The sequence below is a fragment of the Halichoerus grypus genome, chromosome 13 (genome assembly GCF_964656455.1).
Source record: "Halichoerus grypus chromosome 13, mHalGry1.hap1.1, whole genome shotgun sequence".
NCBI lineage: Eukaryota > Metazoa > Chordata > Mammalia > Carnivora > Phocidae > Halichoerus > Halichoerus grypus.
This window is the reverse complement of record NC_135724.1, coordinates 49,277,308-49,303,493: the sequence shown is the minus strand read 5'-3', so window position 1 is coordinate 49,303,493 and position 26,186 is coordinate 49,277,308. Positions and strand designations below refer to the sequence as shown.

The following is a 26,186-nucleotide window of genomic DNA, read 5'->3' as shown; positions in this document are numbered from 1 at the left end:
GATTAATTTAGATTTCTAAGTTATTTACTGCTTATATTTCTGACCTAGTTGTGAAAAATTTCCCCTTTAGACTTTTCTTTAGTGCAGGTCTATGTTTTGTCTGAAAATCTTTATTCTTGAAGAATGATTTCAATAGGTAAAAGATTCTAGGTTGGCACTAGATAGAGGATTTCATCATATGTGAGATAATCATTAGTCTGCCTTCTGTCTTCCATTGTTCTCTAGACAACACAAATATCAGTCTAACCTCTTTGAGGATAATCTAGATTTTTTTTTCTCTCTTTGCTCTTAAGATTTTTTTCTTTGTTTTGGGTTTTTGGTTGTTTTTTTTTTCCAGTTGTACTATGATGTATCTTACTGTGGATTTCTTTATCATGTTTGAGATTTGTGGGAATCTTAAATCTGTGGATTAGTGTCTTTCATCCAGTTTGTAAAAATTTTAGCCATTATTTCGTCAAATATTGTGTATACCTCTTTCTTTTCTTTCTGGAACTCTGGTAAACATTATGATACCTTGTCCCTGTGTCCTCTGTCTCTTATTCTTTCTGTGTTTTCATCTATTTATCTCTAGCTGTCGCATTCTGAATAATTTCTTCAGAACAGTTTTCCAGTTCACTATCTTTCTTAAGCTATGAATGATCAGCTGCTAAATGAGTTTTTAATTTTAGTTTTTATTGTTATTATTATATTTTATTTTTCACTTGTTGAAGGTCTTTTTTAAGTGTGCTATGTCACTTTCTAGTTTCTTATTTCCTGCTCATGTTTTCAAATTTGTGCTTTAGTTTTTTAACCAGGATAAGCATTGTTATGGATCTGATCATTCCAGTGCCTTAAGTCTTTGTGGGTTTGTTTCTACTGTTCCTCAGGATGTCTTATCTGTTTGTGTATCTGGCTAGTTTTGGGTGTTATATTTGAGAAAATATTGAGGGATTAGTTTTGAGGCCTAGGATAGATACTTTTCTCCAGATAGAGTTTTCATTGCTCCTGCCAGGCACCTATAGAAGGTGGCTATCACCAGTCCGGGGTTACCTTAATTTAGCCCAGTTTAAGGCCTGTTATTCCTTCGAACATTGAGAAGACTTGGCGCTGAACTATAATTTGGTTTATTTTAATCTGAGGGTTATAGCCTATAGGTTCTCAGCCTTGAAGATGGTTGGGGTGGGATTTATTAGATTCCCCACCTTTTGGGGGCCCAGATTTACTTTATAATTCTAGCCTCAGGAAGCTACGAAAAGGCTAGCTCAATTTTACAACTGATTCTTCTGTTTGGCAGATGTACTCAAGACAGAAGTGGCTTTAAGTATTGATGATGCATTGCTTATCTTACTTGCCTTCTGCATGTTTGCCACGTATCCCTTACTTTCTTGTCAGCTCTTTACTGTTTTAAAAAAAAAAAACAAAAAACAAAACATTTTTTACTTCATTGCCTAGAACAGCACTATGAACATGGTTTATACCCTGTATATATCATTGCCTAATCTAAGGTCACAAAAATTTATTCTTGTGTTTTCTTATAAGAGATTTAGCTCTGTGGTCCATTTTGAGTTAATTTTTGTGTATGGTGTGAGGTGGGAGTCCAGTTTCATTCTTTTGTGTGTTAATACCCAATCGTCCCAGCATCATTTGTTGAAAAAACTATTCTTTCCCCATTGAATTGGCATCTTACCTTGATGCCTTCAAAATACCAGGGTCAGTGGAACCTTAGGGTGTTGGCACTAACTCTTCCCTCTGTAAACCTTTTTGTTCTTTTTTTGTCATACTACTGACTTTTGCTGTTAGTCTCAATTTTACTTCCTTAGGGAGCCTCTCTTTCAGCATCTAATCTAAACCTGCTACCGCAGTCACCATTATCACCATCTGATTTCAAATCTCTTCTTAGCATTTAACACCATCTGGCATTTTCAGTGTGTTTGTGTTGTTTACTTCTTTGTTCTCTGTGCCTAGAACAATGCCAGACACCTAGTTGCCATTTAAATCTGTGATAAATGAAGACTGTGTTTTGTGAAACAAGTGTGCCCCCTCCTAATTACTAATTTGTAGTTTCTTTTCTGGAAGTTGTAGAAGACTTAAGAACAAGGTTTCAATTCTCAGCCTTTTTTTTTTTTTCCCTTGTTATCTCCAGCTTCCACTCTCATCCTTTTCTTTTCTCTTTTTTTTTTTTTTACATTGTATAATCCAAATGTGGTTGTGATATGGCCTTCTTATAAAATGTAGCTGGATTTGGAATGTTAATTTTTTTTTAAGGATATGCGAATTTAGTTCAGGAAAGAGAGTGGCCTGTAAATTTCCTTCCCTATAATGATCTTGTTAGACTTTTATAGCAAATTAAACTACTTTCATAAGGGGCATCTGGGTGGCTCAGTCGTTAACCGTCTGCCTTCGGCTCAGGTCATGATCCCAGGGTCCTGGGATCGAGCCCCACATTGGGCTTCCTGCTCAGCGGGGAACCTGCTTCTCCCTCTCCCAATCCCCCTGCTTGTGTTCCCTCTCTCAATGTCTCTCTCTCTCTGTCAAATAAATAAATAAAATCTTTAAAAAATAATAAAAATAAACTACTTTCATAAAATGAATGGAAAGTTTTCACATTTTTCTTCTTTTCTGGAAGAGTTGGAGTAATTGTTATTATTTCTTTCTTGAATGTTTGGTAGAATTTATGAGTGAAACAGCCACAATAAAGTTTTGTGGGTATGGATTTGATTTATGCAACAGATTTGGAACTATTCAGACTTTTCATTTTTTCTTGAGACAGTTTTGGTAACTTTTTGCCCTGGGAATTTGTGAATGTTGTCTAAAATTTCAAATGTATGTTATTTATAGCTTTTTTTTCTTTCTATTATTTTTTTTAATTGAAGTATAATTAACATAGTGTTTTGTTAGTTTCAAGTGTATGATATAATGATTCAGGAATTCTGTTACTCAGTGCTCATCAAGATAAGTGTACTCTTAATCCCCTTTATTTGTAGATCTCATCATTTTTTAAAGAACATTTTAGACCTCTTTTTCAATGTACAGCATTACTAAATTGGCGAGACATAGAGAAACCATTTTTTTCCTTCTCTTATTGATTGGTTGAAAAACTAATAACATTGCTAAAGGTAGCTTTAGACGTTATATATTTTCTATAAATGATGTTTTTAAATTTAATTTCTAAATTATAAAAATAATATAACCTATTTCAGAAAATTCAGAAAATGAAGGAAAAAAGCTGTTTATGATTAATCCTACCACCCTAACGTAAGCTAGGTTGGCATTTTGGGATATTTTCTTATACTATCTTTTTTAAACATTTGTAGATGCTTGACATTCACTAGGGTATATCCCAAGACCTTCAAAAAGCCAGTTCAGCATGTAATTTAGCTTGTGGTGAAGTATGACTGAAATTTTTGATGTAATTATGGTGTGTGCTATATTGAATAATAAATAGGGAGTAGACAAACATATTTTAAGTAGTCAGTGCTAAATGGGCAACCAGATTCATTCACTAGCTTAATGACTTGATCTAGCATAGTTTTTTTCACTTTAACTTTTTGTTCTGAAATATCTTTAGACTTAAAGAAGAGTTGCAAAGATAATAGCAAGAGTACCTGAATAACCCTCACCTAATGTTAGCCTTTTACATGATCACGGTGCAGTTACCAAAACTAAGAAATCAACATTGGTGGTACAGCACTGTTAACTATAGACTTTATTTGGATTTTACCAGTTTTATGTTTTTCTTTTTTCTGTTTAGGGATCCCACATTGCATTTAGTTGCTACATTGCTTTACTCTCCCCAGTTTCAGTCTTTGCTTTTTTCATGACTTTGACACTTTTAAAGAGTACTGATCAGGTATTTTGCAGAATGCCCTTCAGTTTGTTTGTCTGATTTTTTTCATAATTAGATTGAAGGTATGGGTTTGGGGGAAGACTACAGAGGTGCTGTGCCCTTCTTGGTGCATCGTTTCAACATGATATTGATATGTCTTATTGGTGGTGTTATCCTTGATCACCATATTTTTCTGTTGCTAAGTTACTATTTTTACATTTGTAATTAATATTTGAAGGGAAATACTTTGAGGCTTTGCAAATACTCTTTTTCTCCTTAGACCTTTGCCCACTAATTTTAGCATTCATCAGTGAATTTTGCCTATAGCAATAATTTTTAGATTGCCTTGGTGGTGGTTTTCTATTTCTCTTATGCCTTCTACATGTATTACTTGGGATTCTTCAAAAGCAAAAGTTGTCTCCTCTCATTTATTTACTATTAATTCAGTCATCTGTTTCAGTGTGAATTTGTAGATATTTTATTCTCTGGGTTATAGTCCCATAGTATAATTATTTAGTTTCTCGCTCAAATTGTTCTAGTTTTGCCCATTGGGAGCTCTTTCATGTTTTCCTGGTATGAGAAGAGAGTCTGGGCTCATCTTTTGTTTTCTCTACCCCACCCCTAGAATCACCCACTTCTCCAGAGAGCCTGATTCCTTTTATTTAAGAATGGTATTTAGAAGCCAATATCTGGGCCCCAGATCTGCTAATTACTAGTGGAGTATTACTCCTTCTGGGTTCTGTTGGTGGACAGAGCTGGGAAACATATGTATATGTATACTAACCCATGTATGCATATACATCTTTATTTATTTCTGTATCTGCCTATGTATGTGTTTTTAAATGACCAACAATAAGAACCATGATTTCATACTGATACTTCTGAGTTTAATCCAGCACCAGTATTCCTGCTCATTTATAAGTTCTTTCTTTGACAGTGAGAAAGCTCTCATTAGCTAAAGTATATTTACTGTATATGTTGTTATGCAACATACACGGTATTGATTATATGTATATACAACATATACAATATTGATAAATACAATTTTAATTTGTGCTTCAGCGAAATTATAAATTACTATGTATTGCACTCTGAAATTATTCTAGACTATTCATTAATAACAAGGACAACTATATTTGTTATAATGTATGTAGAATTCTGGATACTCTAAAGGCACCTTAAAGAATGACTTTTAGAAAGGATTTGAAAATCAAGTGTGGTGGTATTTCTTGCTTGATCTTTTGTTTAATTATGGATTTATCATTTTATACATTTTGGTTATATGACAACAAAGTTATAGTCTTAAGCTTAGTTGTTTGGTGGAATTGCTTTGAAAATCTTTTTTTTCTTCTTCTATTTAATAGGTCTTAACTTGCAGAGTCAATTTAATCTGGAAAATGTCACTGTTTTCAATACCAATGAGCAGGAAAGCACCCTGGGTCAGAAGGTGAGGCTGATAAGAAATCTAACCTTATAAACGAAAACTTATAAATATCTAATCATATTTATAAGTGTATTACTAAGATAACTCCTGTGAATGGGTCTTCTAAGTCACCAAAAAATTTAAAAGCCTTTGTCTCTAACTTATAGAAATAATGTGTGTTCTGTGTAGAAAATGCACACAAAATAGAAATATTTAAAATAGAAAGTACAACTACCCCATAATCTAAGGCCCCAAAGATAACTACTCTTAGCATGGTCTGTCTGTCTTTACAGGACTTACTGTGTGTGTAGTTTTATTCCAAAAATGAGGTCATACAATACATATTGTTCTGAAATTCACTTTCTTCTTTTAACAGTATAAAATGGATGCATTTCTGCATCAGTACATTTAGATCTTAGTGTTTTAATGGTTCATGTTAAGTCTTCTAAGTGGATATTTATCATAATCCTGTCAGTGGGCATTTAGATAATTTCTAATAGTGAAAAATGGTTAACAGCATTACAATGAGTAGTACTGTATATATCATTGCTAAATTATGCAGGTGTTTCCTTAGGATAAATTCCAATAAATGAAATTGTGTCAAAATGTATGTGTATATCAGATTTTGATAGCTGTTGACCAGTTACTTTTCAAAAAGGTTGTACTCATTTACATCATCACCAGTGGCACTTGGAGAATGCCTGCCCATTTTCCCACAGCATCACGCCAACCCTGGGAATTACCAATTTTTAAAAATTTTTGCTTAATTGATAGATACTTGAAAAGTAAATCTTTGTTTTGACTTACATCCTTGGTTATTAGTGAAGTTGAGGGACCTACTATATGTTTATTGGAATTTATTTTTCTTCTGTGCCAGTTAGAAGTAATGAAGAAGAAAATTACCTATTCAAGCCATTTGCCCATTTTACTTTTGCAGTGTCTTTTTCTTACTGATGTGTAGAAGCTCATATTGAATATTATTAATTCATTGCCTACCTGTTTGTTGATTTTTTTTTCTCGGTTTATAGTTTTTCTTAGAACTTTATTTATGGTGTCTTTGCTGTATAGAACTTTTAAATTTGGATATAATATTAATGTTTGTTGGTCTTTTGTTTAGTTACTTCTGGTCTTGTGTCATGCTAAAGGCTTCCACTCCAGAAGAATATATAAGCCCTTTTGTTTTCTTTTGATGCTTTTATGGTTTATTTTTTCTTTTAAATCTTTAATCCAGCATGAATGTTGGTATATGGAATAGGTTGAGTTATAATTTTATTTTTTCCAAATAGTGAGCCAGTTATCTCAGAACCATTTGTTAAATAATCCATATTTGCCCACTGATTTTTTAAAAGAACATCAGGTATAATCAACTTTATTTTTAAAGATTATTTATGGTATATCCAGAAGACAGTACAGAGTTGGCAAATTTCTGGACATTCAATACTTGTTCTTCATTTAGGAACAAGTTATGAAGTTTAAAAATTATCAATTAGATATAACTAATATCTCACTGTAAATTAGATTGTCTTATATAATTTGTTCCTTTAAATGTAATTATTATCAATTTGGAAATGATGTTGACTTAAGATTTTTAAAAATTTTGTCTTTCACCGATACATATCTTTTGGTACTTCTTGGACTATTTCATGTAAACTTGTTATTTTGAATTTCTCACTATAGAGCTAGACACTCAGCGAATCCTAAAGTGTTCCCCAATAATAAGAGTTCTTTGTTGGGTTGGGGAGAATTTCTATGGTCAAATTAAAGTTGGGGACAAAACTACTTAAGTATACTTTGAGTTATTTACTGCAATTTTTAGAGTTCTTAATATACTAATGATCTTCTCAGTTCTCTAAAAGGTCATTGTAATATATTTCTAAAATGTATTTTGCTGTAGACCCTTTATTCCCATAGAGAATCTACAGAACATGTTTGGAGAAATACTGATTTAAAACTTTCTACTATATCTTCATGACTATCTTATATCATTGTCATATTGCTCTTGAGTTCTCAGATCCTTGTCACATAGAATTGCCATTGCCTTAAAGATTAACTGTAGGTCTAGACAGAAGTGCAACTAGATTTCTCTAACAGTGTTTGTCTAGTTATGTATGAATGATATTCCAGCGTGTCTTCTGCCTGACAACTGCTTTGTGACAGACTGTACATTTTTTTAAATTTAGCACACTGAGGATAGAGAGGAAGGAATGGATGTAGAAGAAGGTGAAATGGGAGATGATGAAGCTCCAACAACTTGGTGAGTTTTAGAAGTTCAGAGTTCGTGATTTACAAAACTGGTACCTTAATGACTTATCAAGTACTAGTATCAGCATATACACAAAGGAAGGAAATTATGCTTAGAGATTTCTTTTATTTGTATCTTTTATGTATATGACTTAAAATTATAAATCCTAAATCACTAATAGGCTCTGTTAGTTGGTTTCTAAATTACATGCAGACAGTTCATTATTTACATGGCCTACTTTATGCATATTCCTAACATTTGGAAAGCCAACCATAGGCAACCTAGGCACTCCTCCCCTTTTTCCTTGCATTTAACTTTGTGGACCCAGTGCCTCTGGATAATGGGAGCTGAGTTTTTAATGAAGTAGGAGGAATAAGTAACCGCCTTTCCGTCTTCTCCCCTTCCCACTCCCATCTCCTGTTTCCTATTTCATCTGCTAACTCTGTGCTTTCTTTTCAAATAATTTCTTCCTAATGCTGATTAGAAGCAATGAGGAAGAGAAAAAGGGAGATATGAAGGAAAATTTTCACTTCCAGGTGTCTGAGGTGACAAAAGTTATCATCAGTTGCAATTGAATTTCTGGAGGATCAAGAAGAGTTTCCAGGGGTGCCTGGGTGGCTCAGATGGGTTGAGCATCTGCCTTCGGCTCAGGTCATGATCCCAGAGTCCTGGGATCAAGCCCTGCATCAGGCTCCCTGCTCAGCGGGAAGCCTGCTTCTCCCTCTTTCACTCCCCCTGCTTGTGTTCCCTCTCTCGCTGTGTCTCTCTCTGTCAAATAAATAAATAAAATCTTAAAAAAAGAAGAAGAAGAAGAAGAGTTTCTAGTATCTGCACAGGGAGACACATTCCTGGCATCCCAGATTTCAGATCAAACACATATCTCCAAAGAAGCATTGAGAGTAGTGTGGCTCCAGGCTGAATTCCAGTCCTAGTTGTGTCACCTTAAGCAAGTTACCTAACTTCCCTGCAACTCAGTTTCAGTGTCTTTAAAATGTAGTAATGCCACCTACCTGCTTGTTGAGATTATTAAATGAGATGGTGCTTGGACATGGTCTGTTAAGGTGCAACGTAGTTATCCTTATTGTTACCATAGTTGTTGATGTTACATATAGTGATATATGGAAAGCGCTAGAACAGTGTTTATTCAGTAGCTATTATTACTAGCTATAGATCTGTGTTTTGGGTTTGATTTTTTTTTTAAGACCTATTTGTTCATGTACATTATGGATAGAATATACTTTTGGTGTCTGGCCTGAGCAGCATAAAGGACCAAGGTAGTAGGCTCCAACATAACAGGTCACCTGAAATATAAAAAGAGCCCCCAAAGACAAACTGCCCAGTGCAGTTTTGTCTAGTTAGACTCTGCTGAAGCCTTTATAGATATGTCAGCCCCATTAATTTTTTGTAAGCTAGTCCCAATTGCAGAAAAATCACTTAAATAGGATTCAGCACTCAGCTGTCTCTCAGTCTGTCACAATCATTATATTTTCTCTTTTTTTTGTCCTTTTTTTTGTTGAAATGAAGTTGACACACAATATTACATTAGTTTCAGGTATACAACATAGTGATTCAACATTGTACACATTCGGAAGTGATTACCAGGATAAGTCTAGCTACCGTCTGTCAATCATACGATTACAATATTGTATTTTTGACAATATTACCTATGCTATACTTTACATTCGAGTGACTTACTTATTTTAAAACTGCAAGTTTTACCTTTTAATCCCCTTCACTATTTTTTGAATGGAGGCAGAGATTGGGAAATTACTTTGTGACCAACTGTATCACCAGATTGTCTTAGGCACTGTAATTTACAAAGAGCACAATACCCATGTATCTACAGTATGAAGCCCTTTTCAGATTTGGCTCAACTACACCAGTAAAAAAATTTTGTATTAAAAAAAAATTCCAATGTAATGTTCTATAAAATCACTAATTCAGCATTTAAAAAAATATGTCAAGTTGCAGAACATCTTGGTTAAAATAGTTACAAAACATTCTATTTTTAGACAGTAACTCTCATCTTAATTTGTTATGGTTTGCATATATAATAAGTAATCACATTTGCTTTGTGTGGATAAATACAGAATCCAGATGTATCTGTGGAAAGGTGAAGTTAGAAGGCAAATTGCAGTGGGTCAGAACATTAAAGGAGGGTAAAGAAGTGGTGATATTGAGTGTAGACTGCTCTTTCAAGATGTTTAGACGTGAAGGAGAAGCCATGGAGGCACAGCATGGATTGGAACTCTCAGAGGAGAGGATTTTTTTAAAATGTTAGTGCCTCAACTGTAAAAGTTTCCTAGTAGTCATATATTAATACTACTTTAAAATTTCTTCTGTGAAGCACCTCAAATAAATACTAGGCCAACTAAAAATAAAAGGAGATCAGAAGCTTTTACAAGTAGGAGATGATAATTAACACCTTAGATTATTGTTAGTATCAAGCATTAAATTAAGATGTGAGTTTTCTGGCAACTGAGACAGTAATGGCACATATAATGGTTACGTAATTCTCATTCTCTGATTAGAGGTAGTGTCCCATTTCTTAACAGGCAAACTTTCCTTGTACTGCATTTCAGGAGGTGTTTATTATATTCTTATATGTGGTAACTGAGTAACATTGTGTGTGTGTGTGCATATAACTATATATATATAAAACTATATAAAATCTTCAAAAGCAGTTTTGTTTCAAAAACATTATTAAGTGTATGGAACTACACATATATCAGTTACGGTATTATTTCATGGGTGTAAATCATTTTATATGTGGGTTTTTCTTTTTCCAATTTACTTGCACATTTTGGAAAATGTTCCTTTTGTGGCTTTGGTTTTTTGGTGTGTGTGGCTTTTTTTTTTTTTAACTCGATCTGTAGAAAACCCAGACTTATAATCTTGTTATAAATCAATGAAATCGCTTCAGTTATAGAAAATAGTTTATGTCAGTTGATGTCCAGATCATTGTTTTCCTGTTTTCAGAGTTGTTACTAGGAAAGAGTGTAGAAAGAGTGAAAGTTAACATGCCCATTAGATTCTTTCAAATACTGCTGGTTCTTGATAAAACTTTTGGCAGGAGCTGGATTTTGGTCATTTAAAAGTTGTCAGTATTCTTCATTATTGATTTGAAGCAAGATCCACATGTTTCAAATACTAGTAATTGCTCTAGCAAAGTTAGCGTTCTTTTATCAAAATTAGCTAGCTTGCTTAATTATTTACCTTTATACATAATTCAAAGCGACTGTAATCTGAGTAAGTACCTAAGCATAATTTCAAGCCTCTTTTGTAAAATAAAGTGCATGCCCTCTCTGCCTGCTATTTCCTTGCAGACCAAGGGCTTTTTCAATTATTGTCAAGTTCACAGCTTTGTTCCAAACAGTTAACAGTTGTCAGAAGTGTGAATGTAAGATAAGTGATCTGTTACTATGTGTTTGGATGTATGTGGTTTTTTAAAATTGATATGGCAATTAATATAAATTTAATAAAATTCTTTAAACAGGTATTTTATGATACCACTTGTAGTTTGTAATCTTAACCATATGTGAATTAGAGTCATATGGTGAGAATGTTCATCAAATGTGCTTCCATATGTTATACTAAACTACTTTTCCCTTTGTCATTCTTTTTTTTTTTTTTTTTTAAGATTTTATTTATTTATTTGAGAGAGAATGAGAGCGAGTACATGAGAGGGGGGAGGGTCAGAGGGAGAAGCAGACTCCCTGCCGAGCAGGGAGCCCGATGCGGGACTCGATCCAGGGACTCCAGGATCATGACCTGAGCCGAAGGCAGTCGCTTAACCAACTGAGCCACCCAGGCGCCCTCCCTTTGTCATTCTTAACTAATGCCTTTTCAAACATTTTTGTAGAAAACTGATTTTTACACTAGCAAATTATTTTTTGCTTTTCTACTCTAACCTTCCTTTATATAAAGTAAGGCATTTTTCAGAGTTTTAAACATTACCCTCCCCCCCAAAAAAACTTAAAAAGTACATGACAAAAATCATACTCATTTTACTTTACTATAATCCTTTAAAATGCATTATGATATGGCCCCCAATACTCCTTAGTCATTAAAGTAGTTTTAAATATATCCATCTCAAAGAGGAAGAGTGGAAGATTACTTACTTCCTATTATTGACCAGAATAGAGAAGGTAAGACTCTTAATATCATAGTGATCATTAAACCCCCTTCCTGTTTACCACATGAAATTACAGTCTTCCTTGGATGATGTTTAGAAAAAAATGCTAACTGTAATCCATAGATTCAGTTTATTAAGGTTTATTTAGAAAGAATAGAAGGTAGTACACAATTGTGTTTACAAATTAATTTTACAGAGGTGATGTTGAAAATTTTTGTGGATATTTGAAGATATGAAATAGTACCTAAAGCATTTTTGATAATGGCTGTTTTGAATGATATAGAAGATTTTGTTAAAAACAAAAATCTTTTGGGTAAAAAAGTCTGAAATGTTTAACTTTTAAAATTAAGACATAATATAATTTTGGTTAATTTAAAAATTAAAAGAACGTATTGACACTGCAGATTTGTAACAGTGCAATTGCAAGTTGAATTAGTAGTGCTGTAATAAAGACATTAAAGAAAAGGCTTATTTTTATAATACTGAGTTGATATGTATTTTACATATTTGTGTCATGCTATGGCTTCTGGCATAGGTTCCAGGTGACATTAGCTTAAACAATGTGGAAGTTGATTTCTTTTTTATGGAAAAGTCTGGAGACAGGCAGTTCAGAGCTGGGAGATTGTCTAGGGACCTATGTTCCTCCTAACTTCTTGTCCCACCATCTCTTAGTGTTTGCTTTTTCTTTCTATAGTCCATGTGGCTCATCATCATATCTGCATTCTGGCCAGCAGAAAGGGAAAAAAGAAAATGGTAAAATATGGCCCAAAATTTACACATACGACTTCTACTCCCAACTAGGCAGAATTTAACCACGGGGCCACACCTAGCTGCAAGAGAGGTTGAGAAACAGTCTTTAATTCTGAATAATCATGTATTGGGCCACAATTCAGGGGTTCTACCACTCTAGATAAAGTGGGTCTTGTTAGGGTCTATGAATCCCCTGAAATTGTTTATAAAAGTTTGTATAAGTATGAATATGCACTTCTGTGGGGAAAGGAGCTATAGCTTTCGTCAGCTTCTTAAAGGGGTGTATAACCTAAGAAAAGTTAAGAGCACTTAGATATTTCTAAAAGAACTTAAGTGATTTCTTTAACATAACATTTATTTTATTAGCTCCATTCCGATTGATTACAACCTGTATCGAAAATTCTGGTCACTTCAGGATTACTTCAGGAACCCTGTGCAATGCTATGAGAAGATTTCATGGAAAACTTTTCTTAAGGTGAGTTGCCAATCATAGACTACCCAAAACCCAATATTTTACAGTTAATGGCAGAGGCAAAACTTGACTCTTATCCAGCATGCTTTTTATTATATAATTTTACCTCGTACATTTTTATGCCTATTTCATAATGTTAAACCACTGATTTTGTGGAGTAGTTTATAAATGACTTAGGGATTTAAAAGTTCATAATTACAGCCTTGGGTTTTTTCTTGGGTTTCTACATAGTATTGTCAACATGAATTGATGAATTTTTGTCGAATATATTGTCTTGTCTTTGCACAAAATTATTTCAAGTATCCTGTTAGAACAAGGGTTGCGAACTAATGGCCATGGGCCAAATCCAGGCTTTGCCTGTTTTTGTAGACAGTTATATTGGCACACAGCCATGCTAATACTTGTAGCTGTTTGTGTGCTGTAGTGGCAGACTTGAGTAGTGTAACTGAGACCATATGAGCCATATAGCCTATGAAAATTAATAGAAGGAAACCTCATTTAAAATGGAATCAGGAGTGGGGTGTCTGGGTGGCTCAGTTGTTAAGCGGCTGCCTTCAGCTCAGGTCATGATCCCAGGGTCCTGGGATCGAGCCCTGCATCTGGCTCCCTGCTCAGCAAGAAGCCTGCTTCTCCCTCTCCCACTCTCCCTGCTTGTGTTCCCCTCTTGCTGTCTCTCTCTCTGTCAAATAAATAAAATCTTTAAAAAATAAAATAAAATAAAATGGAATCAGGAAGCCAGCAGGGAGACTCTCACATTCAGCACTAGCTGTCATTTGCAGAGCCAGCTGGAAGAGATGGACCTTGCCAGTCAAAGTACTTTACTATCCCAACAGAAGAAAGGAAGATTTCTTCCTCTCCCAGCAACAGCCCAGCCAATGAGAGGCAGTCACAGCTCAGCCAATGAGAAGCCACCATACTTGGAACTCCCAGTTTACTCCAATGGACTTTTAGTTTATAAAAGCCCCTCCTAACTCCTCCTTTCCTCTATAAAAGAGCAGTCGTCTTTGTTCTCCCAGACCTGCAGCTTGCTTGTCCCAGATTATGATTCTTAGCTATTCCCAAATAAACCCATTTTTTTTGCTGGTGAAATAACTGGCGGTTTAATTTTATTTTAAGAGATTTATTTTAGAGAGAGGGGGAACACAAGCAGGAGAGGCAGAGGGAGAGGAAGAAAGAATCTCAAGCAGACTCCACCCTGAGCACAGAGCCTGAGGTGGGACTCGATATCAGGACCTTGAGATCATGACCTGAGCTGAAACCAAGAGCCAGATGCTTAAGACTGTACCACCCAGGCGCCCCTGGTAGTTTTATTTTTAAGGTTAACAAGCTTATGGGCACCTTGGCAGGCTCAGTCAGTAGAGCATGCTACTCTTGATCTCAGGGTTGTAAGTGCAAGTCCCACCTGGGGTGTAGAGATTACTTAAAAATAAAATCTTAAAAAAAAAAAAAAAGTTTAACATACTATCAGGAAAAAAAACTGGGTAGTTCTTGTTTTATAAGAATTCTCTATATTTCTTTTACTTGGCTACTTAAATATCAGTTGTCCTTTTTGGTTGTAGTCAAAATCCAAGGTAAATAGGTAGCTCTTAAAAGTAGCATGGTATGTGTTCAGATTAAGTGATGAGTGAGAAATCATCCAGAATTGTTCCCCAACTGGGGGAACAAATCTGATAGGATTTGACATCATTGTTTTATTTGGTCACAGCATTTAGCACAAGAAATGCTTGAGCATTTTCCACAGCTGGTTAAACATCTAATTTCACTGGTAAATTTCTGTGTACTTTCGAAGCATTACTTTCTCTGTTTGCCGCTTACACAAACTGCATAAGAAATTACCTTTTTTCAGGAGTAGAGAGTTTATTCCTACTTTGACAATACCATGAACTCTTCATACCAAGTAGTTTTAATCCCATTTTGCCATCATAGTTTTTTCTTGTTTAATGTGCTTTACAGTGTGCATACATGGTTAACTATGAGTAAATTCTAGGTATTTTGATATAGAAAGGCACTAAAAAAATTATTGGGCAACAATGCCAAATAAAACTAATTGGTATTTCTACTTTGCAGTATTCTGAAGAAGTTCTAGCTGTTTTTAAGAGTTATAAATTAGATGACACTCAGGCCTCCAGGAAAAAGATGGAAGAATTAAAAACAGGAGGAGAACATGTATATTTTGCAAAATTTTTAACAAGTGAAAAGGTATAAATTTTTCTTTTTTACTAAGCATAATAAATAGTGGTCTTTTTTTTCTATTTAACTGATATTTTTAAGTTAAGTTTCATAGAAATGTTTATTTTTGGTTAAAGCTGATAAGTATTAGTTTGAGAGTCCTGTGAATTCCTTGCACAAGTAAGACTAATTTGATTCCAGAGGTGAAAGAAGTTGTTCTGCATTGTCTGTTTTGTAGGCTTATTTTGCAGTTTAATTGTTTTTAGGTGTATATATTTTGAACCTCGAGTTAGGATTTAATTTGCATTTATGAAAACAATATTTTGTAATTAGTTTGTCATTTAGGTACAAATAAGGGGTTTAAACATTCCCTGATAATTTTATTTATACAGTTTAATCAGTAAATTTTGTTCAGATACAATGCTAAGGGATTATGTAAATTTTCCAGTCAAGATGGCACATGAAGTGTATGTTTTGACTTACTCCCTTTGCTCCAAACACATAGAAATGGCAGGTAAAATATAAAAGGAGAAAACCGGGGCGCCTGGGTGGCTCAGTCGTTAAGCGTCTGCCTTCGGCTCAGGTCATAATCCCAGGGTCCTGGGATCGAGCCCCGCATCGGGCTCCCTGCTCCACGGGAAGCCTGCTTCTCCCTCTCCCATTCCCCCTGCTTGTATTCCCTCTCTCGCTGTGTCTCTCTCTGTCAAATAAATAAATAAAATCTTAAATAAATAAATAAATAAAAAATGAGAAAACCAAAAGACAAAGCTGGCCCTCCAGAAACAAGAAAAATATCTTAATGGACTAGAAACACCAAGTAGTGAGTGAAACTGACGTCTCAGGCCTGCTGGCCTCATCCCAAGCAGGTGGTGGCACCCAAGAGTTTGGCTACAAGTGATAGACACCAGTGTGTTTCATGTGGGGCCAGGGACCAGAGCCAGATGCATTGCTTGAAGCCGGGAACTGGGGTGGAACTTTACCCACTTTTGAAAAGAAGCTAAGAAAAAATGTTACCAATCTTCTGCCCAGGGCTGTGGATTCATAGGAAGCTGTGGGTCAAGGGATAACAAAGACACAGCTTTGTGTCAAGCTTTGTGTCAGCTTGCTCTGGACTGGATATATGATATACATAATATACCAATGAAATAGTTGGCTTCAGAAATTCATCACAAGACTTTTTCCAAACCTGACTCCAGGGGCTCTGGTGGAAGCAAATGCAAAACTACTGACAAGAAAGGATGTACACAGGGAGAAAGAAGGAGAAGTAAACAAAGCAAAAGGCTCTCATTCAAAACTCTGATACATTGCAATTCCAAAATTCATAAAGAAATTCAATACTAGGAAAGATCACCAACCAAATCAACTATTGGGATATACATATATTTATTCCAGATAGACGGCTTGACCATGACTTTAAAAACTTTAAAATAAATGTTTTAGATAATCAAAGAGATAATTGATGATATAGCATCCACTGAGAATGAATAAATTGTGAAACTGAAACAGGCAGAAATGAAATAGAATGGTTGAATATGACAACTAATTGAGAGACTTAGATATGAAAAATGTGATCATCAAAACCAAAGCAGAATATACAGAATTAAACTATAGATTGGATATAAATGAAACGAGAACTAGTGACCAGAAGATAATGATAAGAAGTTCACCTAGAACACACGGAAACGGGGGGTGGGGGTGGGGTTTGTTAACTTGAAGGAGCAGTTAAGAGCAATGCATGGTCGATTGTGAAATTCCAGCAAATATCCAATAGGATTTTTAAAGAACAAAATAGAGGGAATGGTGGGAAAACTATATTGAAAAGAATTAAAGGTAATACCAAGTTCTCAGATTAAAAATATGCTACAACTACCAGCAGGATAATGAAAGTTAAATTCATACTTCAGTACATCATGCTATAACTCTAGGGATAAAGAGAAAACCTTAAAAACCACCAAAGGGGGGAAAAAAGACAAATATACTAGAAAGGACAGAAGACAGTGAAGAATTATAGTACTAAGGGGGGAGAACAGGACTATCAATCTAGAATTTCATACCCAGCTAAATGCATTCAAGACTATGGACAAAATACACATTTTCATTGACCAGGAAAACATACCACTCAAGACCCTCTTTTTTAAAAACTACTAAAGGATGTTCTCCAGGAAGAAGGAAATTGAACCTGTAAGAAAGGAGTGGGATACAGAAAGCAGTGGTGACCACAAAAATGGAAAAACAGTAAATTTATTGATTAAAAACAAAAATGTCATAAAAACTGATTTTTAAAAATCCTATTGTGGAATTTAAACTAGATGACAATAATAACATGGGAAGGAAAAACAGATGTTTAATGAGCAATTTAAGCATATACTTCAATCTTCATGATCTTCTGGAGGAGGGAAAAAATACTGAGTAACTTTAGACTTCATCATATATATTAAAAGAGTACCACCAAAAGAAAACAACCTGTAGCTCTTAAACAGCAAAGAGCTAAAAGGGGCACAGGAAGGAATATAGACTATTTTGTAAACCCAACTGATAGCAGGAAGGGAGGGAAAAAAAAAACAAAAACAGAAAGGTAGAAATAAATCCAAATATATCAGTAATAGCAAGTGTAAACAGATTTAAAAGACAGATTATCAGAATGGATTTTTTTTTTAATCTGGCCATATTTATTAATTGAAACATATAAAAACTCTTTGGTTGAATAAAGAAATCAAAATTTTTGTTTTACTCTATTTAGAAGAGGGGAAGAAAATCCCAAAGGTCTTCTAGCTTTAACAAAGAACCTTCCTAAAGACACACTTCAGAAAGCTTAGATGTCTATTTAAATAATACTGGGGCAAAAAACTTCCAAAATAAAACCAGTGAAAGTTCTGTATACTTTTAGGAGTTACAAGTAACATTTTTCAGGACATGACAGCTGCTTCAAAACTCTGGATGTTGTTGAAGTTCTTTGTATAAATAACATTTCCAAGGACATTTTAATAATAGAAAACAACAAGAATACACACTTTGAGAGAAATCTCCACATTGGAGTATAAAATCTGTGCCTTTGTACTGGTTTCCATTCACCACTTTGTCTCAGAACTGGCTCTCTGAGTAGTTTCTTTATTGACTCTGGAGCTTTTCTTTGACTAGCAGTTGGGAGAACATGAGCTTTCCAGGGTTAAGCTCTGGAATTCTGTTACTTAACACCATGAGGGGTAAAAGCAGCTTTGAGAAGCTTCATACTTTATAATATGGAAAAGAGAAAAGGCACAGAGAATTGTAACAAAGAACGTGAAGCATGTAATGTTTTGTATCTTCAGTTTTCTTCTTTACTGCCTCTTAAGCAACAATTTTATCTTAAATTTAGATCTGTATAAGAACCCTTCTTGCACATTCTTCATATTTTTAGTGTATTTCCAGTGTTTACTACTCAGTATCCAAGTGAAAATATGTGTAGTGCACTACCTGTACTTTTAATGAAAAGTATGCACCATTTTATAAGTTTTACTGTTCCACTGAAAGAAGCCTTCCACATCTCTATAATACTTTACATGATGTTTTAAATCCATTTGATATACTCGCACATCTAATGGGAATGTTATTACCCAGAAGCATTGTGTTTTGCTTACATGAATGTGATCATACTTTTCCTTAGGGAGAGAGGATCAGGATCAGTGCATGGAAAGGATGATACAACCTTTAGAGTTCTAGACAGGCCAGTTATATGGTAACCACAGGTAGGCACGGGTTCTACAAATAAAGTAGGTGTCTTTGTAAGTTATCATACCTTCTTTCTCAAAGAGGGATATTTCCCCTAGAAACAAGTGGTATTGTAATTTTCAAGGGCCACTTTTTTATGCTGCCTTGGATATGATTGCAAACACTAAGTTCTAACAACACAGTTTTCTTGTTAGCATAGTAAAATAATTCAACAATAGCAGTCACTAAATGTAGTGCTGAGGACTTTGGGGTTTTTTGTTTCTTTTTGGTTTTTTTGGTGGAGAAGTACCTGTTCCTTAAGGTTAGTCCAGAGTCATACTCAGAAATATTTAAGGGAGAATTTCACCTCTAATTGTCCAATTTATCATACCCACGTGAAAGGCACTGGTATTATAGAGATTCCTCCTTCAGCACTATGTAGCATGTAAAAGCAGAACCAACATTTAAAAATATTTAAGTACCATGATATTAACATGATAGTTAGAATGTATTCTGGTATCTTTGAGTTCTCATAGAAAAGAGTACTACTAGTAACTAGGTGTAGACATCAGGATTGCCCACTTCTTCACAGCACTAACTCCTGTTCCCTGTACAGTTGAGACTCAGTGCCAAATGGAAAAGATCGGGTGGAATATTTGGCAGCCAGCAGTTACCAGGGTGGCTCCCCAGAGTCCCAAACTATTGATCCTAGTGTGGTCATTAAGGCCATTCTTGTTCATGGAGAAAAGAAAATTAACAACCTGCCCAGACTCTGCTTTGTGTGCAGAACTCTCAAAGACTTTTGGTCATTTAAAAAAGCATTCCTGGCAGAAAGTTGTTCTGCCTTAACTTTTTTGTACTTTCTGTATCCATTTGAGAGGTATCCGAGGTTGAATCTTTGCAGTGAATGCAAAGATGGGTGTATTCCTTTATGACACATATTACAGCTTACTTAGGAACAAACAGGCTAATCCGTATCCTGTAATTTTGTCTCAGTTGTTTCATGGGAGCCTCCCTTTAAACAGGTCTGGGAAGTTTTTGGATAGCTCTAGAACATGGCTTAGTTTTCTTTGTCTGCAGGCCAGAGACAGAGCCAGCTCTCCAGCAAATTCCAGGACTTTACAGTGAGGTTCTTGTAGGTCATTATCATGGTCTGAAATTTAAATAGAAACTAGATTGTTGGACCCTATGCCTTGAGAGAAGAAAGTTGATAGCAGAGGCTGTTAAATAGGCAGGGGCTGACATTTTCTTTTAGTTCCAAGATGGAAGAAGGTCTTATATTTTAAAAATCATATAAGGACTCAACAGCTCTCAGCAGGATTGGAGCGGTATTTTCTGCTAACAAAACTTGATGTAAATCAGTCATCGAGCCTTACGTCTTGACACTGCCCATCTGAGTCAGCTGGTAGGGCTTCTTACAGCTGTGATTAAAATGGTTTGACAGACTTGATTTGGGCTTTGAAATAATCAAATACAAGGCACATCAATGGTGGGCCTTGGGTTGCCACTGAGGAATGGAAAGTAAATGGAAACTTCATTGGCCTACCATTAATATTTCATGAGGAGAGAGACCAGGTTATAGATCTCATTGTTGTATAAACTATAGACAATGTGTCTAGACACGTCAGTTGAATTATGTACAAACTTTGGGTTACTTTATTTTTCAGAGTTTTATTTGGATGTTTGCCTATCTCTGCTATGGGCAGTGAAGGCATTGATGAATCTTTAGGGCTTCACAAACTTTGCAATTTGAAGTGTTTTGCTGACACTTATGTCAGTTTTAGCATGTGGGTGCACCCACCCATCTGAAAAGATAAATGCAGTTACTAAAACCTTTTTATATGATTAACTTTTTTATATGAATAAAATCTATCTGAAGTGGTCCTCAAAGTGGGAGGCATGAGCTGTGCTCTTTATTGTGACACTTCTGTACTTTGTGGGCCTGACAAATAGGGTAGCTCTTTAAATATCATTGAGCATACTGGAAAATTTAGAGCATACTCATCACTCTATTATTTTTAGAATCCCCTCTGTGTGTGATTCAAGCTATGGTTATGCAAGCAAGATAAAAAAGTCTATTCTCTGGTGCTGCCAGGCAGCCATCCAGGAAGGGCTAAAGAAATGGTACAAAAGGGGGCGCCTGAGTGGCTCAGTCGTTAAGCATCTGCCTTCGGCTCAGGTCATGATCCCAGGGTCTTGTGATCAAGTCCCACATCTGGCTCCCTGCTCGGCAGGAAGCCTGCTTCTCCCTCTCCCACTCCCCCTGCTTGTGTTCCTGCTCTCACTATCTCTCTCTTTGTCAAATAAATAAATAAAATCTTTAAAAAAAAAAAAAAAAAGAAATGGTACAAAAGGTACCCTGCCAATGTAGGCCATGGATTTGGAGCCTGATTCTGAAGAAGGACAAAGTCTAAAAGAGTTGGTAGAGGAGACTGGTTAATTGATAAGATAAAGATAAGAGCAAAGATAGAATGAGAAAATACCAACCTTGCTATGTCATTAGCCAGAGTAATAGAAACTAATAATCATTTCTGTTAATTATTAATAGAAATTAATAATTATTAATAATATTAAAATGTTTGCTCCTTTAGAAATGACAGCTCTCGTTTTACATAGTCATGATTTACACAAAAGTGTGAAGTAGTCAGTATATTCATAACTGTGAACATACCTTTCTTTATCCTGTAACTCAGCAGGGACACTGAGATCCTTAAACTAAAATTAGATTTTTCATTTTTTTAACTTTTTTTTTGAAGGAAAGTTTAAAAAAAATTATTAGTAAATAGGAATACTATTTAAGTTTATAATTTAGTTTTTATGTAATAGTTTATATATTCTTTTTCTCCTCAGAAACCAAATGTTTGATAATTTAGTTGAATAAGATACATGAACCTATTCCAGGTAGAAAACTATTTTACAATTTTTTTTTAAATTTTATTATGTTAGTCACCATACATTATATCATTAGTTTTTGATGTAGTTTCCATGATTCATTGTTTGCGTATAACACCCAGTGCTCCATGCAATATGTGCCCTCCTTAATACCTATTTTACAGTTTAGTCTGCTAAACCCAAATTCAATATCCAACTTTTGAAAATTTAAAAAGTTTAAATGATGGCACTCTTTCTAAAATAATGACTCTGGAACCTATATTTCTCCCAGTCTGGGGAGAAAATGGATATATTCAAAGCGTTTGGAGTTTTGGCTTATTTCTTTCTTAATTGTCTAAGAAGAGTTTTTCACAGCTCTCCCAGAAATATAAGAACTTAGTGGTGCTCGGGCACCTGGGTGGCTCAGTCGGTTAAGCATCCAACTCTTGATTTTGGCTCAGGTCATTATCTCAGGGTCCTGAGATCAATCCCTGTGTCAGACTCCGCGCTCAGGGAGGCTGCTTGGGATTCTCTCTCTCCCTCTCCCCTCCGCACCACCACCATCACCACCACCCCCCGCACATGCACGTGCTCTCAAAAAAAAAAAAAAAAAAAGAACTTAGTGGTGCCTTTAAACAATTTAAGAAGGAACTCTAGTATACTTGAGAGATTTTACTTTCCTAGAAATCTCTCAAGACACAGTTGACTAGAGTTTTGTACGATATACTCATATACTCATTACTGTTTTTGAGAAATCTGCAACTCCTACAGCCATACTGCTTAGGCATCAGAAAGACAGCTGCCTGATTTCCTGCTCCCTGACCCACAATTCAGTGGGCTTTCACAAAAAAGAAAAAAAAAATGAGCCTAATACTCAGTGAACAGAAGAAATTATTAAATTATTAAGATTGATAGATTATTTCTATCAGAAGTTGTTAGGCAAACTAGAGATTATACAGGACACTTACATTCCAAGTAAGGAAACATTCTAACTGCTCAGATAAGGCATGTAGGAGCCTATTTCACTGAAGGCTCAAGAGTAAAACATAGATTCACATCTATACAGATGGCTTTCAGCTTCCCATGTACTCAATTGTCATTGGTATATTTGTCTTCCAGGGAGCAGCAGTTTCCTTTTAAAGAGTTTTGCGTCTTAGAATTGTATCCTTCCTAGTTCATTTTCAGTACATAGCTGAGCTGTGTAATTCCAGAGGGTTGCATTAAGAAGGAAGAAAAATAGGGGCGCCTGGGTGGCTCAATTGGTTAAGCGACTGCCTTCGGCTCAGGTCATGATCTCAGGGTCCTGGGGTCGAGCCCCGCATCGTGCTCCCTGCTCAGCGGGAAGCCTGCTTCTCCCTTTCCCACTCCCCCTGCTTGTGTTCCCTCTCTCGCTGTCTCTCTCTCTGTCAAATAAATAAATAAAATCTCCAAAAAAAAAAAAAAGAAGGAAGAAAAATAGACCTAAGTAACTTAAAACTTACATGGAAAAGAACACAGGAGAAATTTAACAAATGGAATATGGGAGCATGTTATAATTTCCATCCACATAGGATATATGCCTTAAAACTACTCAAAAAGGTTGAAATGTTAGAATGGAAAGAGACACACCAAGCAAGAACCAACAAAAGCTACATAAATACCAAATAAAATAGAATTTAAGGCACAAAGCTTAAGTAGGATAAAAGATACTACATTAACAAGTCACCAAGAAGATGTCATGCATTCATATGCACTCAAAATCTATTAAGAGAAAACTTGTAAAATTATGAGAAGTTGGCAGATCATCAATTATAATGGGTTATTTTAAAGTGCCTTCATCAAAACTGATGGGTTGAGCAGACTAGCAGACTAAAGATTAGTAAGTATATGGAAGATTTGAACAACAAAAGTAATCTTGATTTACTGATGGATCAAGCAGACCAGTATTAAGTGTATGGTAGATTTGACCAATAAAAGTAATAAGCTTATTGTAGTATATATGGAAACCTGTACACAACAAATAGAGGTAATTATTCTGTTTGAATACATATGGAACATTCACAAAATTTGACTGTGTACTAGGCCATAAAGGAAATCTTAACAAATTTGAAAGATTTTATATCATGCAGAACATATTCTCTGGCCATAGTGCAGTTAAATTAGAATGATAAAAAGGATGGCTTAAAAGGAGGTAAATATATAGAAACATGAAAAGCTTTCCCCAGGAGTTGAAGAGGAAATCAAAATGGAAACTCTAAATTTGTTATAAAGATATTGTACAGCAAAACTGTATTATATGTCAGATGTGTGGGTTACAAATAAAGTGAGAAGAGTAAATTACAGCTTTAAATGCATTAATGAAAAATTTAAGTATGACAAATGAATTGAGAATACCATTCAAGAAGCTAGGTACAGAATCTTAAGAAAGTAGAAGGTAACTATAATAATTGCACAAATTGGTGAAGTAGAACAAAGAAAATATAGAACACTTTAGTAAAACCAAAAGCCATTTTTTTAGAAGAAAAATTGTATAGAAACAAGTTTTATAAAAATTTTATAGAGCAGCAGGGCGCCTGGGTGGCTCAGTTGGTTAAGCGACTGCCTTCAGCTCAGGTCATGATCCTGAAGTCCCGGGATCGAGTCCCGCATCGGGCTCCCTGCTCGGCAGGGAGTCTGCTTCTCCCTCTGACCCTCCTCCCTCTCATGCTCTCTGTCTCTCATTCTCTCTCTCGCAAATAAGTAAAACCTTAAAAAAAAAAAAAATTTTATAGAGCAGGCCTGACGAAAAAAAGTGAAAAGGTACCAGTAAACAGTATTAGTAAGATTAATAAATAAAAATGGGCATAATTGAAAATATAGAAATACTGAAAATATGTAAGAGAATGTATTCTGAACAACTTCTGCTAATACCTTTTTAAATCTAATGAAATGGTAACTCTAGAAAAATTTAATCACCAGACTCACAAAGAAATAGAAAACTTGAATAAACAAATAACTATTAGAGAAATTGTAGTCGAAATGACACCTTTCGAATGATATCAGGCTCAGATTTTTTTCCTCACATATTACCAGCAGTTCAAGGAATAGATGAGTGAAAATTTTCAGAGGTTAGAAGAAGAAAAGCAACCAGGTCCTTAATATGAGATTGATGTAACTTTTAAATAAATCCCAATAAGGATAGAACAGGAAAAAAAGTATATATATCAGTCTCACAAATAGAGATGAAAAAAAATTTTTTAACTCAACAAATCTAAAGTAGTTATTTTTTTTAAGTAGAGACTAAATAGGATTTATCCTAGGAATGTAAGTTCAACATCAGAAAGATGGTAATACCAAATTAACAGCCTTAAGGTTTAAAGGTTTAAATATTTAAAAACTATATGGTCATCTCAGATGCCAAGAAAATTCTTACAGTAAAATCTAATATTCAATACAAAAACAAATCAGAAGTGGAAGGGGATTTTCCTAACCTAAGGGAATTAATAAAAACCCAGTGGCAAGTATCATACATAATGATCTAACTTTCAGAAATATTCCTAGTAAATTCAAGAACAAGGCATGGATGTCTACTAACCATATTTCTGTTCAGCCTAATAGTGGAAGACCTAGTCATTTCAATAAGAAAAAAGAAGAGTTATAATTACTGAAGAGAAAAGACTGAACTGTCCCTATTGGAAGACAATATAATTGTCTACAGAGAAAATCCAGGAGAACCAGCAAACTATTAGTAGAATTAAGGAGGCTTCAGCAAGGTTACAAGAGAAACATCAGTGGTGTTCCTATAAGTAACCAATTACAAAATGTAAGTCAAATTAGCAATGAAAACTAATGCCTAGGAGTAATCTTCATGGAGAAAATTAGAAAAATGGAGAGGTATGAGTACACTTATAGGAAAACCCAATGCCATTTGTCCACATAAATTTAGTGTTTTTTTTTTTTTTTTAAAGATTTTATTTATTTATTTGACAGAGAGAAAGCACGAGCAAGGGGAGTGGCAGGCAAGGGAGAGGGAGAAGCAGGCTCCCCACCGACCAAGGAGCCCAACGCGGGGCTCGATCCCAGGACTCTGGGATCATGACCTGAGCCGAAGGCAGACGCTTAACCGACTGAGCCACCCAGGCGCCCCTAAATTTAGTGTATTTTGAATCAAATTCAAATGTGAATTTTGAGGAAACTTTAAAAGTTGATACTACAGTTCTTATGAAAAAGCCAAGAGGAAGTAAGAAAAATCGGAAGAAGTTGGAAACAATTGCTCTATCAGATATTAAACCCCGTAAAGCTCTAATAATTAAAACAGTGAAGTAATATTAGTACAGTATAAAGAAGGAAAAACACTGGAACATTAGAAAGCACAAACTGGAAAGTTTGATACACAAAAGTTACATTACAAATTAGCGAGGAAAAGATGGATTATTCTTAGTAAATGTTGCTTGGACAAGTCATCCATATGGAAAAAAATAAATCCAGTTCATACCTTGTTATATGCACAAAGCTCAATTCCAGGTTAATTAAAAGTCTAAATGAGAAAAGCAAAACTTTGAAACATTTAAAAATATATGTAAAATATGTACACTCGGAGTAGGGAAAGATTTCTTGAGTCACAAAAAGCACCAGTCATGAGGGGAAAGACCAATACATTTAATATAAAAATAT

At 35.0% G+C, this 26,186-nt stretch overlaps 1 protein-coding gene across 4 annotated transcripts in view; it reads left to right on the top strand.

Annotated features, from left to right (window-relative positions):
• Positions 1–26,186, top strand: part of THOC1 (THO complex subunit 1) — a 53,986-nt gene that overhangs the window by 9,297 nt on the left and 18,503 nt on the right. For 3 of the 4 annotated variants that reach the window (XR_013443370.1, XM_036082042.2, XM_078060551.1), the window contains 4 exons: positions 5,170–5,252; positions 7,409–7,482; positions 12,722–12,830; positions 14,895–15,026. Coding sequence is in view for 3 of the 4 variants with exons in the window: in XM_036082042.2 (XP_035937935.2) it covers positions 5,170–5,252; positions 7,409–7,482; positions 12,722–12,830; positions 14,895–15,026 (398 nt within the window). In the remaining variant the exon portion in view is untranslated. The remainder of the gene's footprint in view (positions 1–5,169; positions 5,253–7,408; positions 7,483–12,721; positions 12,831–14,894; positions 15,027–26,186) is intronic. The other variant, XM_078060550.1, reaches the window with a different exon arrangement.